General features: G+C 48.5%; 2 protein-coding genes across 2 annotated transcripts; one reads left to right on the top strand and one right to left on the bottom strand.

The window, feature by feature from the left end:
• Window positions 1–2,693: 2,693 nt before the first annotated feature.
• LOC119340745 (phospholipase D alpha 2-like) lies at window positions 2,694–6,083 on the bottom strand. Its single transcript, XM_037612668.1, has 3 exons — window positions 5,865–6,083; window positions 3,463–5,395; window positions 2,694–3,361 (listed from the first exon to the last, which is right to left on the bottom strand). Exons 1-3 carry the CDS (start codon window positions 5,970–5,972, stop codon window positions 2,922–2,924), a joined length of 2,481 nt encoding a protein of 826 aa, XP_037468565.1. The 5' UTR covers window positions 5,973–6,083; the 3' UTR covers window positions 2,694–2,921.
• Window positions 6,084–8,239: 2,156 nt separating this feature from the next.
• LOC119341502 (phospholipase D alpha 2-like) lies at window positions 8,240–12,275 on the top strand. The gene is made up of 3 exons (XM_037613379.1): window positions 8,240–8,440; window positions 9,564–11,493; window positions 11,588–12,275. The coding sequence occupies exons 1-3, from the start codon at window positions 8,333–8,335 to the stop codon at window positions 12,022–12,024; spliced, it is 2,475 nt and encodes an 824-aa protein (XP_037469276.1). The 5' UTR covers window positions 8,240–8,332; the 3' UTR covers window positions 12,025–12,275.
• The last annotated feature ends 4,550 nt before the right edge of the window (window positions 12,276–16,825 follow it).

Genomic DNA, 16,825 nt, shown 5'->3' on the forward strand with positions numbered 1-16,825 from the left:
ATGCCACAACACCACCCCGCATGTATGAGGGCCTGGTACGACGCTCCGGTGGCATTGCTACCCCCCAGGGCCCCCGTCCCGCCTAACCCAGGAGCGGTTGACCACGAGATCTAGCCCTTTAACTTCCCACGGACGGGCTTTGACCAGTGGACCTCTCCACCCGGTTGTGTCAGGTCCGCCCATAGGGACACCCGGGAGCAACATCCGGGCCAAACCCACAGAAACATCCACTCCATGTAGACCCGACGCGTCCGTTCCCCCCCTCCAGGTGCCGGCGGCGGCGCCGTCCATGACGGTGCCACACCCCGGAGATGCGTGCCGCCTCTTTGGACATGCCATAACACCACCCGGTTGTGGTAGGTCATCCGATATATATAAAAACTTGGAGCAAAGTCCCCTTCGTATAGACCCGATGCGGCTGTTCCCCATTCTAGTTGTCGGCTGGTGGCGGCACCGTTCATGACGGGGGTCACACCGCTCTGTACAAACCGAAAAATTATGTATGTATGCTTATTAACACATACTGTATGTAAGTTAGTTAAATAATAATAATAAAGAAAACAGTGAAGAAAAAGAAAAAAAACTATATGTATGCTTATTAACACATACTATATGCTTATTAACACACTATATGCTTATTTACACATACTATATGTATGCTTATTAACACAATCTATATGTATGCTTATTAACACATACTGTATGCTTAGTAATAATAATAATACTATATGGGGAAAAAAACTATGCCGACGGCAAAGCCGTCGACATAGCTGCGGCCAGGGAAGATGGACAGCGCCGCGGATCGATGATGTGTCAGCTATGCCGACGGCTGCCGTCGGCATAGGTCCTGGTCGGTGCACTCTGGATCGGTGACGTGTCACCCGTATCTATGCCGACGGCCACCCGTCACGGCCGTCGGCATAGATTAGACGTCGTTAGCCGGCCGTGATGACCGTTGTCAGCGGGCCCGCATCTATGCCGACGGCAGCTGTAGGCGTAGTCTGGGATAAGCCGACGGCTGTGATGTGCCGACGGCTGCTGTCGGCGTAGACGTGGATAGCCCGACGGCCAGGAGCTCGCCGTCGGCATAGCTCGGATTAGGCCGACGGTGGCCGTCGGCATATATTTGGCTGTCGGCTTAGAGCCCTGTTCCGGTAGTGCAGTAAACTATGTGGCCTTTACATCACAATTAGTCTGCTGAATTCATCTTCATTTGGTCTGTTTGCTTTTTGTTGTCGTCTTCAGGTTTGTTTCGTGTGTTAGATCTGTTTGCTGATTATGGTTCCTGTGGTAGCATGGTTTCAATGGGGCTGGGGTGTACATGTGACTATTAGTAGCTTTTGGTGGTCTAATCAGCGGCTGGGATTATAAGTGTGCTCTCAGCCGTGTGGAGAATAGACTAATGTGGTCCACCTTTTCTCTTGTCTAGATCCTACTGGGTTTTCACATGGATGCTTACTGCTTTTGTTCTTTTCTTTTAACTGATATGAGTTACTGCCATGGCACCGTTTGGTTTTGTTTTTAACTTTCTGTTTAATTGCTTGTTTTAGTTTGGAGGTGAGACGTTGAAAACCTCCGTGTTGTTGGAGGCCGTTGGATACTACTGCTACTGTTGGGTTCATTCATAAGGTAAATCATATTCTGTTCAGTAGTTTACTGTTGCTTGGTATGTCATTGCCCTTGATACCTTTCGTCTCATGTGTTTTTGTATGCTGTGCTTCTGTCCATTTTGGGTTGTTCCTTAATTAATGCATGCATGTTTATTGTACGCTCATCTTATGTGCCTCTACTTGAGGTTGTTGCGAGCTACTTTCGACTGCCATTCCATTCTTAGATTCGAGAGGTGGCATCTGATGGTTCTCTCCTAGGATTAGTTTAGTTTAGTAGGGCAAATAGTCCAGTGCCTTTTGAATTGGCGGCAAGTGCAAGATTTGAGGCTTTGTTTCTCTCAACGGATGCTTTGATGGGGCAAAGACTTTGACCCACAAATTGAAAATTCACAATTGCCAAGGCAGACTAGAGAATTGACCAGCCAGAGGTGGTGGGGTAGGCCTTGTTCTTGGACATGTCTTTGCCAGTGATGTTGGCTCCTGTGGGTGTCCTCCTTCTCTTGGAGGCATTGTCGAAGAGTATTTCTATTAGGCTGTGGCCGGCCAGGGAGGAGTGGCGTTGGAGGTTGTTGTCTAGACCGGACATTTCACAATGTTCGGTTGGGCGGTCGCGCATGGGTATAGGCTAAAGCTTATTGATCGACGGGGGTGAATGCCGGTGACATCGGTATCCTTGGAAACCGTTTTTTTGTTTTTGAAGGTGTCTTTGAAGATCTTGCTTACAACTGCTCTGGGTCGATGTCATATTAGGAGGTGGTGGTCTATTTTTGACAGCGTTTATTTTTCATGTTAGTTTTTGGCCTAGTTTTTCTTATAAACCGGTCAATTCTGTATTTGCTTGCTGCCTTGCTCACCAGAAAAGGTTTCCTAGCGCTTTGAGACCTTTGTTGACATATAGTTTCTCCACAGAATGGGCTACAATGAAAATTTATTCGAATAAAGTTCACAATCAAAATCAATCACATATTGTTTCTCCTGTGGTTAAAACAGGACATCAACACCTAGCTGAAGATAACATGCCACTATCTAGCTGTTGGCCGAAGCTATGAACTGCGGCGAGGAGTCAAGATAGTGTTTTTGCGCTGCATAAATGTCTGCAATGTTATTGATTTCTTCCTTCATTTATTCAAAGAGAAAACGACCGTGCTCATGTCCGATCTCTCCCACAAATCGTGGCTCACGTTAGCAAACTAGCTAACAGAAAATGGAAAATAATTTCAAGAAAATCACTGAATCCTGACTACTAAGACAGTTGAGGTGCCAGCATTAATCAACACTGGCTAGGACCAGGAGCAGCAAATTAACCAGGATCTATATGCTCATAAAATAGTCATTTATTCCAGTCGGCTTACCAAGCACGCGAGCCTTCGTGTCAGGGAAGAATTCAAAACCCTTGAGCGTAGAGACCATGCCGGCCTTGCTTACGGCGACGGGGTAGGTGAGCAGGTGGCCGGGGAGGTCGTCCGTGAGCTGCTGGTCGCCGACATAGAGGTTCCAGTACTCATCGGCCATCTTGTTGACCCTCCGCACGCACTCTAGGCTCCCCGGGCGGAGGAAGTCGTCGTACGTCCTGCCGAGGTGCTCGTGCCACAGCGACATCCGGAAGCCATGGACGTGCCCCTTGGCGAGCTCGGCATCGGTGTTGACACGGTGCGGCTGGTAGGCGCCGATGGCGATCTCGCTGTCCCTGTCCCCGGCCATGGACCGCTCGTTGAGGTTGGCAGATCCCACAATGATGTACTCATCATCAACTGAACGAGACGAGACGTACGTACTTAGTTAGCTATCAAGATGATGAAGCAATGCAATGGAAGCAGAACATCAGATACTATTAATGGAGTACCGGCTGTACCTATCATCATCTTGGAGTGAACGTAGATCATGAACCGGCGTGCCTTCTGCGCCCTGGCATAGTCCGTCCCATCCTTTGGGCGTTTTGCCGGCTCGTGCTCGCCCTCCCTCTTGGCCTCCCGGTTCCCTAAGCAGAAGAAGGTAAGGTAGTCCCTGGGGTCGGCGTCGATCTTCTTGGCCTGCAGCGCAACGGCGATGTCGTCGTACATCAGGGCCATCGTCCTCCTCTGGTTGTCCAGCATCGCCTGCCTGTATCGCCCCGTAGGGGTGCCTTCCGACCACATGGGCACCACGACATAGACCGCGAAGCGTTCGCCGGCCTCGATCTTGCTCACGATCTTGAGCGAGAGCTCTCTGGGGATCTGCTGGCACGCCCCGACGTCCGCCGGGTCTATGCCGTCGTGGGTTTTCCACTGGAAGGAACTGCCGGCGAAGTACTGGTTCTCGATGTAGATGAAGCTCTTTGCGGCACGTATGGCGTGGATGTAGGCGTCCTGGATGCTCCTCTCGAACACTCGGTGCTTGTCCTGAACGAGGCCAGCATCATAGGCAGCCTCCATGGAGTCGGGGAAGCCGACGGTGGAGATGCTGTCGATGGACCGGAACAGCTGCACACTCCACGCCTCGTGGTCGCCGGGGAGCGTCACCGGCCACGAGGACGGAGCGACCTTGCTCTCGAGGGCCACAAGGTCGACCAGGTGCTCCTTGCCACCGCCTTGTTTCATCCATCGCCGCTCGAAGTTGTGCAGCACGTCCCACGCCACGGCGCCCTCGACCTTGGAATGGATGTCGTGCCATGGCGTCCTCGGCCCACCCTTGTCAAGCGTCGCGTCCTCGTCGCTGAAGTTGATTTGGCTGAAGTCGTTGCTGTGCGCCTGCCCCGTGCCCAGCGTCCTGAACAGGGAGTGGGACTGCGTGTCGTAGCGTCCATTGCACATGTCGAGGCCGCCGAGGAAGCTAACGATCTGGCGGCGCCCGTCCGACCCGGACGAAGATTCAGGCAGCTCCTGGTCGACGGTGATGGCCTTCTGGTGGTGGCTGTAAACGACCGTGTCGACGGGCGTCTTGGGGTCGATGATGTAGCCTCTGACGGACCAGTTCCTCGGGCAGAGGACGCACTGGACGCGGCTGCCGCGGAAGTACTTGGCCGTGAGCTGGTCCCTCGTGTCCATGACGCCGACCTCGTGCAGGCCATCAATGGAGGAGATGTCGTTCCACACGAGCAGGAGCACGTGCACGCCCTCGCCGGCCTTGCGCTTCAGGAGCTCGCCGAGGGTTTCCTGGGCGCCGTCCCGGTCCCGCACCAGCGTGATGTGGGGGAACATCGACCAGGCGGTGATGTACACCAGGTGCCGTGCGTTGCTGATGGCGTCGTATATGTCTTCCCAGCAATGCCCGGGCTTGTAGAGCCCCCCGCCGTCGAGCTGGATCTTGGGGTCGAACTCCGGAGACGCGTGCGCGTCCTGGTACAGGGTGACCCTGCACCCGGGCCTCTGGGAGAAGAAGGTGTGGGGAACCACGCCGGAGCCGACGCCACCGCCCCATGACACGCCTTGGTCGGCGACATCGCGGAAGCTGATCTGCACCTGTATCTTGGGCCCATCCGGGAGCTTCTTCCTGTCCGCGCCAAGGACGTCGAACCAGCGGTCGATTGTTGTGCCGTTGCTGTTGAGGAGCTCCCGGGCGGGCAGGTAGGCGCGGCCGAGGACCGTGTCGTCGTTGAGGCCGAGCTGCTCGATCATGACGGAGATGACGACGTCGGCGGCGTGGTGGGCGCAATAGGCGCGGAGTGGCTCGTTCCATTGCGCGCTTCCAGCTGCAGGGACGGCAATGGTACGCGTTCGCACGATGCACGCGCTGCCGAGGTAGATGGCCGCGTACATCCGCGACAGGCCCTTGCCCAAACCCGTCGTCTCCTGCACACCTTGCACAATCTATGTACGGGAATTACACATTTTTAGTTAAGTTCATCATTATTCATAATCAAAATTTTAAATAGCGGATTATGACAATAATCTTGCTAAATGTCAGTTGACTGAGATCTAGTCACACCCAATAACAAACAGCGCAAAAATAGTGCGTTAATGGGGTGCTAAACGGTTTGGTGTGATTTTGTAGACTGAAAAAGATCAAGAAGACATACACATTGCACAATCTACATACGGGAACTAATTGCTTCTAGTTAAGTCAATTAACCATTCATCATGAAGTGCAAACAAAAGCTTTAAATAGCAGGCTATGGTAAATAGCGACAAAAAGAGGGTGCTAAATTGCGCTATAGCGTGAACTGGTGGTAAATGGTGCTAAACGGCTTAGTACAATGCCACTCCAAACGGTATAATGCGGAGATAGCGCGCTATTTAAAACTACAATGTAAACTAAAAAGATCAAGAACGGATGTACATTGCCGAGGAAGCCGGGGACGATGCCGGTGTGGCGGGAGCGATCGTGGATGTTGTCGGCCCCCACGATGGTAGCGTTGATGGTGCCGTGGAGCCGCAGATGCGCCATTGCTTGCTAGCTCCTTGGATCTCAAGACGTACGCTAAGGAGAATGGAGGATGTGGTGGTGACTGCTGGGCACGCTGCTTCACTAGCTAGCTAGGATGGTGGCACGAAGGGTGTTGCTAGGCAGTACATTTATAGCCGGCACAGGTCCAAGGAGAAAGATGCTTCAAGAGATACGTTTAGATTGAGATCTGGAGGCTAAGTTCATCGATTTTTGCTTCAGATCAGCAGCGTTCACAAGGAGGTGCAGCTTGCATGTCCATGTGATTTGTATATGTTAATTCATCATGTGCCACTTGCATGGCTAGTTGCCAAAATTACCTAGCGCCCAATTGGTTTATAGGTTAATAATGTGTCACTTGCATGCATGGCTAGTTGCGTCAGTCACACGTGCTAAACCTTGGAAAGCATGCCGGCCACTTGGCTAGTTGCCATTCAAATTACCTAGCACCTATTCACAATGGCGGTTTTCTTTTTTGGTTGGGAAGGATCTGCCAGAGTTGCTCTAAGATGTAGATTCAAGATGGGACATGCTTTACACACAGATATCATTGCAGCAGATGGGGTTGAGGCAACTTGCCAAGCAGCACATGATCAGCATATAAAAACCAATTGGCTGCACCTCCTTATGGACACTGCGGATCTGAAGTAAGTGTTGTTTAACTTAGCCTCCAGCTTTCAGCTTACACTTGCAGCAAGGTGCAGAATATATGCATGTGAAGCAAAGCTAGATAACCAAAGTCCTAGCAAGCTAGTTTTGCAGCTCGTAATCACATGTGTAGTTAAATTATGAATGCCTGCATTGATGAATCTGATCAATTAGATTCATGAAAAGCTAAATATATCAAAAATTAAGGTGAAAATAATAATATTGGACTTCTCATGCATTAATAATAAGTTGTGCTTGTTTCCAATGGTTTCCACGTGTCTGAAAAAGTAACGGCCAAACAAGCATGTTAAAGACTTTTTTTATTTTTAATAAGTCGGATAAGAGCAAGTACAATAACATGCTTATAACCCGCTTACATGGGAATTTAGCCTATGTGGAGGAGAGAGACATGAAAAATTCAGGGGAGTGGGGTCTCATGCAAAAGCGTAGCTATATATATGCGGATTCCTAAGTCGATACAATAAATATGAAGAAAGAGATAGAGAGAAGGTGAGAAAAATTAGTACTCTTATAGCTAATTATAGCTAACCTTATTTTATGAGTGGCTATAAGTGGTGGCTATAAGGATGTAGTTAGCGTCAAGATGGGGCTTTCTGCATAGTTCGGTCTAGCACGTGCGATTGAGGGAAGTGGCACATGACTAACCTATAAACCAATTGAACAATTGGGTGCTATAGGTAATTTGATGAATGGCATCTAGCCATGCAAGTGGCACATGATGGATTAACCAATAAATCACTTGGCTAACTGGGCGGTAGGTGATTTGAATAGGATCCACAGCTGCACCTTGATCCTTGTGGACGCGGCTGATCTGAAAGCAAGAATCGATGAACTTAGCCTAAAGATCGGATATGCTTTACGCGCAGATCATTGCAGCAGACAAGATTGAGGCAACTTGCCAAGTGGCACATGATTAGCATATAAACCAATTGGCCGATTGGGCGTCGGTTGTATGAATAGGATCCATATGACTGCACCTCCTTATGGACACTGCAGATCTGAAGTGAGAGTTGTTTAACTTAGCCTCCAGCTCTCAGTTCACACTTGAAGCAAGGTGCAGAATATGTGCATGTGAAGCAAAGCTAGGGCTTAATTCTTAGCAAACTAGTTTTGCAGCTCGTAATCACATGCGTAACAGGATAAGGATGTAGCTAGCGTCAAGATGGGGCTTTCGGCAGAGTTCGGTTTAGCACGTGCGACTGAGGCAACTAGCCATGCAAGTGGCACATGATATATTAACCTATAAACCAATTGGCTAATGTTGAAGCATCTAATTTATCCTCCAGCCCTCGATATCCACACGCACTGCACATGTTGAAGCATCTTTCTCGTTGGACCTGTAGCGGCTATAAGTGCACTGCCTAGCAACACCTCGAATTGGCCAATAGCTAATTTCAGTAGCAGGATCCACTAGATGCAATGCCTAGAATCGATTGAGGCAACTAGCCAAGTGGCACTGGCACATGCCATATATAATTCATTTGGCCAATTGGGCGCAAGGTAATTGGATGCAGGTCTGATCTGAAGCAAGAATCCATGAACTTAGCCTCCATCTCTCAATCTGCACGTACCGGCCGGCTATAAATGCACTGCCTAGCAACACCTTTGAGACACCATCCAAGTGAAGCAGCTTGCTCACCGGTCACCACCACATCCTTCATTCCCATTCTCCTTACCGGTCCAAGGAGCAAGCAATGGCGAATCTGCGGCTCCACGGCACCATCAATGCCACCATCGTGGGGGCCGACAACATCCACGACCGCTCCCGCCACACCGGCATTGTCCCCGGTTTCCTCGGCAATGTACGTCAGCTGGGTGTCTCGTTGGTCTTTTCATTTTTCTTTACACCAAAGTTAGCTTCGCTATATATGTCACTAAAGAGCCCTCCCTTTATATCTTTGCATTGTTAGTGCTAAATTGAAAATGCCGCTAAAACTTGCTATTTTCTGCTGTAGTACTAAATCTGGAGTCATTTAGCGGCGCTATAAGTTGCTATTGGACCAAAACTTTCTAGGCTTTTCGAAAACCTCGTCGCAGCGGCCCAAATTTCTACCTCATTCTTCCTTCTTGTTATATATATTGAGGGAGCAACTAGTTAACGAGCACTCCTTCGGGAGCCTTGCAACGATCAGCGACACTTGGCGCGCTCTCAGCCATTCGCCACGTGTCGCGCTCTGGACGCTCCCTCCGGATTTTTTTTATTTTTCCGCACGCATTTTTGTCTTTTAAAATGTTTTTTTGGGTTTTTTCGACGTTTTGATTTCCCCCCGGTCTTTCTTAGCTTTTCGAGAAAAAAAATTGCGCGAAAAAAACATGTTTTCTGCTTTTTTTTTCCCGAGAGTCACGGTTATGCTTTCGCGAGTCACGACCATGCCTCTCGGAAAGGGAAAAATAAAACGCGTTTTCTGTTGTTTTTTCTTTTGCGAGAGTCACGATTTTGCTTCCGCGAGAGGCTCGGTTGTGCTTTCGCGAGAGTCACGGCCGTGCCTCTCGGAAAGGGAAAAACAAAACGCGTTTTCTTTTTTTTTTCTTTCGCGAGAGTCACGGTTTTGCTTCCGTGAGAGGCTTTTCGGAAACCTCGTCGCAGCGGCCCAAATTTCTACGTATTTCTTTCTTCTTGTTATATATATATTGATGCAAAACTTGGTTAATGAATTAGGATGCCTTATCAGTGCTCGAATGTTTTAGTGTGAACATTTATATGCAAGTATATGGATATATCACATGTGATGCATGATTGCATGCATACTTTTTTCATTTATTATTATTATTATTTTAGAAATGCTAAATGGGCTTAGCTTCGCTATATAACTTTTCAGAGTTTTTGACAGAGCCGTCGCTAAATGACATAGCATGCTATTCAAAACTATGACTCTGCCTACACTCTGAATTATCGACTTAACTAAAAGCTATTCCCGTACATAGATTGTGCAAGGTGTCCAAGAGACGACGGGTTTGGGCAAGGGCCTGCCGCGGGTGTACGCGGCCATCTACCTCGGCAGTGCGTGCGTTGCCCGGACGCGTACCATCGCCGTCCCTTCAACCGGAATCGCGCGATGGAACGAGCCGCTCCGCGCCTACTGCGCCCACCACGCCGCCGACGTCGTCATCTCTGTGATGATCGAGCAGCTTGGCCTCGCCGACGACACAGTCCTCGGCAGCGCCTACCTGCCCGCTCTGGAGCTCCTCAACAGCGACGACACAATCGACCGCTGGTTCGACGTCCTTGGCGCCAACAGAAAGAAGCTCTGGGATGGGCCCAAGATACACGTGCAGATCAACTTCCGCGATGTCGCTGACCAAGGCCTGGCGTGGGGCGGCGGCATCGGCATCGGCGGCGCCAAGGTGCCCCACACCTTCTTCTCGCAGAGGACGGGGTGCAGGGTCACCCTGTACCAGGACGCGCATGCGTCTGAGGAGTTCGACCCCAAGATCCAGCTCGACGGCGGCGGGCTCTACAAGCCCGGGCACTGCTGGGAAGACCTGTACGACGCCATCAGCAATGCCCGGCATCTGGTGTACATCACCGGCTGGTCGGTGTTCCCCCACATCACGCTGGTGCGTGACGGGAACCAGCAGGAAACCCTTGGCGAGCTCCTGAAGCGCAAGGCCAACGAGGGCGTGCACGTGCTCCTGCTCGTGTGGAACGACGTCTCCTCCATTGAAGGCTTGTATGAAGCCGGCCTCTTGGGCACGAGGGACGAGGTGACGGCCAAGTACTTCCGCGGCAGCCGCGTGCAGTGCGTCCTCTGCCCGAGGAACATGTACGTTAGAGGCTACATCTTCGACGCCAAGCGGCCTACCGACTCCATATTTTACAGCCACCACCAGAAGGCAATTGTCGTCGACCAGGAGCTGTCGTCGTCGTCGGACGGGCGCCGCCAGATCGTCAGCTTCGTCGGCGGCCTCGACGTGAGCTATGGACGCTATGACACGCAGTCCCACTCCCTGTTCAGGACACTGGGCACGGGGCAGGCACACAGCCAGGACTTCAACCAAGTCAACTTCAGGGACGAGTCTGCGACGCTCGAGAAGGGCGGGCCCAGGGAGCCATGGCACGACATCCACGCCAAGCTCGAGGGCCCCGTGGCATGGGACGTGCTCCACAACTTCGAGCAGCGATGGAGGATACAAGGCGGTGACAAGGAGCACCTGGTCGACCTTGTAGCCATCGAGGGCAAGGTCGCACCGTCCTCATTGCCAGTGACACTCCCCGGCGACCAGGAGGCGTGGAGTGTGCAGCTGTTCCGGTCCATTGACAACATGGCCACCGTGGGCTTCCCCGACTCCATGGAGGCTGCCTACGAGGCCGGCCTCGTCCAGGACAAGCACCATGTGTTCGAGAGGAGCATCCAGGACGCCTACATCCACGCAATACGTGCCGCAAAGAACTTCATCTACATCGAGAACCAGTACTTCATCGGCAGTTCCTTCCAGTGGAAGTCCGGCGTTGGCATAGATCCGGCAGCAGTCCAGGCGAATCACACGATCCCTAGAGAGCTCTCGCTCAAGATCGTGAGGAAGATCGAGGCCGGTGAGCGCTTCGCGGTCTACGTCGTGGTGCCCATGTGGTCGGAGGGCTACCCTACGCATATGTACAGGCAGGCGATGCTGGACAACCAGAGGAGGACCATGTCCATGATGTACAACGACATTGCCGCTGCGCTGCAGGCCAAGAACATAGACGCTGATCCCAGGGACTACCTTACCTTCTTCTGCTTAGGGAACCGCGAGGCGAGGAACCCAGAGGGCGGCGAATACCAGCCTGCGAAAGGCCCAAAGGACGGCACGGACTATGCCAAGGCGCAGAACGCACGCCGGTTCATGATCTACGTTCACTCCAAAATGATGATAGGTACGTAATATTTCTCCTCCGTTATTATCTACTTGCATTGCATTGCTTCAATCACCTTGATAGCTAACTAATATGTACCTCTCGTCTTGTTCAGTTGATGACGAGTACATCATTGTCGGATCTGCCAACCTCAACGAGCGGTCCATGGCGGGGAACAGGGACACCGAGATCGCCATTGGCGCGTACCAGCCGCACCGCATCAACACCGATACCGAGCTCGCCAAAGGGCACATCCATGGCTTCCGGATGTCGCTCTGGTACGAGCACCTCGGCAAGACGCACGACGACTTCCTCCGCCCGGGGAGCCTAGAATGCGTGCGGAGGGTCAACAAGATGGCTGATGAGTACTGGAACCTCTACGTCGGCGACGAGCTTACGGGGGACCTCCCAGGCCACCTGCTCACCTACCCCGTCGCCGTAAGCAAGGCCGGCACGACCTGGATGATACCGGGATTCGAATTCTTCCCTGACACACAGGCCCGCGTCCTTGGTAAGCCAACTGGACATGACGATTATTACATGAGCACATAGATGGAGCCAGGTTTGCTAGCTGCTCCTAGCTAGTAGTGGTGTTTGATTAGTTCTGGCACGTCAGCTTTCTTAGTTACTAGTAGAATTTAGTTACTATTTTCCTAAAACTATTTCCCGTTTTCTGTTAGCTAGTTCGCTAGCGTGGACCGCGATTTGTGCGAGCCATGCCTTTGTACCGTGAGCAGGCAGTTCACACGTTTTCCGTTTCATGAATAAATGGAGGAAGAAATGAGAAAACACTCTCTCGATAAGTGATTGCCATCGCCGCAGTTCATTAAGCTAGATTGTACCATTCATCTTCACCTGTTGATGCATTGTTTATCTATAGAAAGAACGATATGTGATTGTTTCCGATCAGGATATGTTTTTGATGCGTTGTATAATTTGTCAAAGATATATAAGCACAACAAGAAATATAATTAATCTGTCTCATCAAGCTTAGGCTTGCATTTACCCTATAAGATTGTGCGAGTTGATAATCTGGTCTTAACTTCTCTTCACTTCAAACGAGAGAGGTATAGCTAAACTGAAAGAGAATGTAAATCAGATCTATATTTCATCTTTCATCTGAGTACATGTAACTATCTGTTATTATTAATTGAGTTATACATTCATTTGCAAAAATAATAATAAAGGTAGTACATTAGTGCATCAAACAAAAGCAGATGAGATGTACATATATAAATATTGCAAAAAGTTTTCTAGGCTTCTCCTGATTTATTTATTTTCACTTGAAAGGGGATGCGTACAAGGTGTGGTTCTGGCTAAATCAGCCAGAAATAAGCGTGGGTGGGAATCAAGCTCACCACTGCCAGCAAGTTGCTCAGCTAGGGTTTTGAGTCAGGTTGGTCCGATCGACACTGGTTCTTTTCCCCGCAAATACAACATGACAAGATACTACTCCGTTCGTCCCATAATTGAAGCACATATCAAATATTACTCTGTAAGCATTTTAAAATTCATAAATAAACGTAAAATATGCACTAAATAAGTCATCACACCTTATTTCTCTGGAAAAGGGACTGAAATAGCGATGACCTTCTTCTCTGTAGAAAGGTTACTGGAAAAGAGATGCAATGTTTCCTGTCCTCTCTGTTATACAACAATTCTACAATTAAAATATGTAAACTTATCAATTCTACAGAAAAACTTTCAGATATTCTGTGGCATCCACTTATTGAGTTACAGTGTATGCACAACCGAACAACTAAACAGTTGAGGAAGCTCGGCATTCTGACAACCCACGGTAGTACGTTATTCGCTTTGCAGAAAGAGTTTGAACCCGCAAGCCTGAAAGCTGAGTGCAGCCCCATTATTCAGAGGATGTTATTGCAATCTTTTGAACATTAAATTCTTTGGCTGCTATCTAAAGCTGGCTAGCCGATTCATTGGTACTACCTTGGCAATTGTGGATTTTCAATCCATGAGTCAACGTCGTTGCCCCCAAGGCCCCAACTAAGTCAAGCATCCATGAGCCTTAGATCTTGCGCTGGTCGCCAATTTAAAAGGCGCTAGACTGTTTACTAAACTAAACTAATCACAGTTATGTTAGTAAAGCATGCCATTGAGCCACACTATAAACAACACCAGTCGGCTTCAGATCTCGTGCTGGCGGTGTCGCGGTCTTCAAGGCCCGTGCACGTGACCATCGCGCAAAAGTGAAACAAAACATGATACTTTCTGTCTCTTCCTCGTGGTTTGTTAGTAGGCAGAAAGAGTTAAGTTGTCTCTAGGGGAAGAAAGAAAAGAACTAGTGGTTGGTGAAGATGGGGAATGAAACAACTAGTGGTTGTTGAAGATGGGGAATGAAACAACTAGTGGTTGTTGAAGATGGGGAAAGAACACATGAAGATTGTGGCCTTTTTACCCTGTTCTGCTACCATGGTACAGTAATCTGCAACCATGAGCATGAGTACCACTACCAGTTCACTGCAATAATATTGAGTAGATGTCTGTGATAGATGTGGCTTAATTATCCATAATGTTGATCGAGGTATGAAGTATCCTTGTGTCTCAGTGGGTAAAAAATCCACATGTCTCTAATCCTATAATTCCAATCGTTTCAGTCTATTCAAACAGTCCATCGAATTTCGCCAGAGAAATGAAACAATACATCAATGATGAGTTGATGACAGGTAAAACAAAACAGGATGCGAATTAAAAGTACCTTCCTTGATGCGGCCGATAGGGCAGGAAGACCCCGCGGACGCAAGCGAAGGGTACAACCGAGGAGAAGGTCCTGCCGCCATGGCCGTGGGGATGCAGATGGGGACGGAGACGGAGACCAGCCCGAGCAGGAGGGAAGGGTTGGGGGTGGAGGAGACGGTGGGGGTGCTCTCGCTCTCGATGAAAGGGGAGGCGAAGGAGAAGGTGGAAACTCCCATCGCCAGTGTCGCCGGAGCAGGAGGGGACAGCGGAGATGCACAACCTCTCCTAGAGCGCCTATACAGCGCTTCGGGCGCCCTGAATCGCGCTGCCGCTCGCACGGATCGGAAGGTGGGCCGCGGCCCACTAGCGTTTACCGGCTGGCTTGTTCCTCTAGAACGGTAGATTTCGCGAGATTGTCTAAAAAAGGTGGTTCTTAAAAAAAAGGTGGTTTGGAGAAAAAAAAAGAGTACCAGGTGGTTTGGATGATTGTGCTGAAAGATTAATTTTTTTTCGTCATCCTTGTGAACTTTGCAATGAACATGGTTATTTAAATCTCCAATGCTATTTGTTTCATGATCAAATCGTGTCCAAAAACTATAATAACCTGATTACCCTTCAGCATCATGAAGAGCTTAGTCTTCTTTTGGGGTATGAAGAAATGAAACGTATAACTAAGGGTATACCGAAATTTAATCTCAATAGTTCTCTTGATTTTGATCTAGAGGAAATTTATATGTTTTGTGCAGTAAATTGCATTGAGAATCCTTATATTGCCAACTATTTAAAGACAAGAAAACAAACAGAGTATGAAGAGAGTACTAATGAAAGGAAAAATATTTCCCAATACCCTTCTAGTGTTTACTATGATGAATCAGGTAACGAGGAGGAGCTTCCTATCCAATCAATCTCTTCAACAAGAAGTCCAAAAAAATTGATTAAACCCACACGTGAGGTGGTGAAGAAGACAAAGAAAAAAAGAAAAAGTAGAGGTAAAAAGGTAACTCTCCGAAGTAATATTGCTCCTATCACCATTGTGCCTCATGAAAGTGAATCAAATATGTTGATGGAGAATGATGATATTGAGTATGATTTTGTGATGCCTAATACTTGTTGTAATGATTATGCTTGAGAAGACAATGATGTCTTCTATGATCTTGAAAATCTTTTTGGCACTTGCTGTGAAGATTATGATAATAATGTTTGCTATACTATCACTACTAGGAAAAAGGCTACTAGCAGCGAGGGTAAAATGGCTAATAGCAGCGCCGGTACCCGCACTACTAGTATCACGCTACAGCTAATAGTTAGTAGTAGCGTGGGTTTAACCCACACTACTGCTATTACGTACACGCGCTACTACTAATGAAATAGTAGTAGCGTGGGTAACAACCAACGCTACTAGTATCCTATATACTAGTAGCGCTCAATTTCCTCCCCACGCTACTACTAACTTATTAGGAATTAAAAAAAATAAACCAGTACACATCATTACAAATACAAGATTTATAGTAAACCAGCATTAGAACACATCCAGTAAGAGCATACATAATTGTGGGCTCCTATTTCATGGTTAACTGGACACCGAAGCCAATAAGTGAGCCAAAACCCCATCATTATGCATTGGTACTCATGATTGACCACTTCAAAGAACATGCATGTATGTATGTCATTAACAATTGCAAACATAGTTGTTGTATCTACTATCACACATTCACTCATTGTACCTGTTCTCACTCCAATAATAAGAAAAATGAAAAGGAAAAATAGAGATAATCTGCCGCAATTGCACTTCAGTGTCATGGATTCAGTCTGCCGCTTCAACATCTCATTATATTGCAAGAAGCTGTTAAAGCACCACTCTGCTTAATATATCCCAGGTGCTTTCTGCAATTGGCACAGAAACATCAAATATTCATCAGAGTTCTGCTTCCAGATATAATTTATTGTTTGTATCCTTCTTTCCAAATTTAGAATCATACCTCTTAGAAGTATCTTTCACGTGATCCTCATCAGCAGACTCGGAGGTGTGATTGTCATGGTAAGCAGCGGTTGCATCAGGGTCATATTCACCTAGAACATACTCTTGGATAACCTTCAACAAAAGATATACACTCAATAAAGCAACTCAAAAGTGCTAGCAACTACGGCGTGCAAAACATGCAGATATGTAATTGTGACGCCCGGATAATTAAGCTACAGTAACCCTCTTCTAATGATGCCATGTCACCGCTATCACTGTAGTTAATCTCGCGATGGTTCAAAAACGATTCAAATTCAAATTCACATTAATGTCAACAATAAAAGTTTTCAAAAGTTAAAAACAAAAAAGTTCGGGAGGTGCCATATTTTGCATATGTAAATATGGTGCAATAAACACATTTTTATAAAATGCCTAGATATTTTATAGTGGATGGGAACAACAAAGCAATAAATATAAAAAGAAAAGGAAACAAGAGCAAAAGTTAAACAAAAGGAGTAGTAGACCCCCCACTCTCCTGGGCCGCCTCAACCCAGCTGGCCACCGTACTGGCCGGCCCACCCCGCACCCCCACTCCCTTATCCCCCCACTCCCTAGGGTACCGAAACCCTAACCCCCCCGAACGCACACCCCCACTCCCCACGTCTCTCCTCTCCCCTTCCCGATTCGATCTGG

Source organism: Triticum dicoccoides, chromosome 7B (genome assembly GCF_002162155.2).
Source record: "Triticum dicoccoides isolate Atlit2015 ecotype Zavitan chromosome 7B, WEW_v2.0, whole genome shotgun sequence".
NCBI lineage: Eukaryota > Viridiplantae > Streptophyta > Magnoliopsida > Poales > Poaceae > Triticum > Triticum dicoccoides.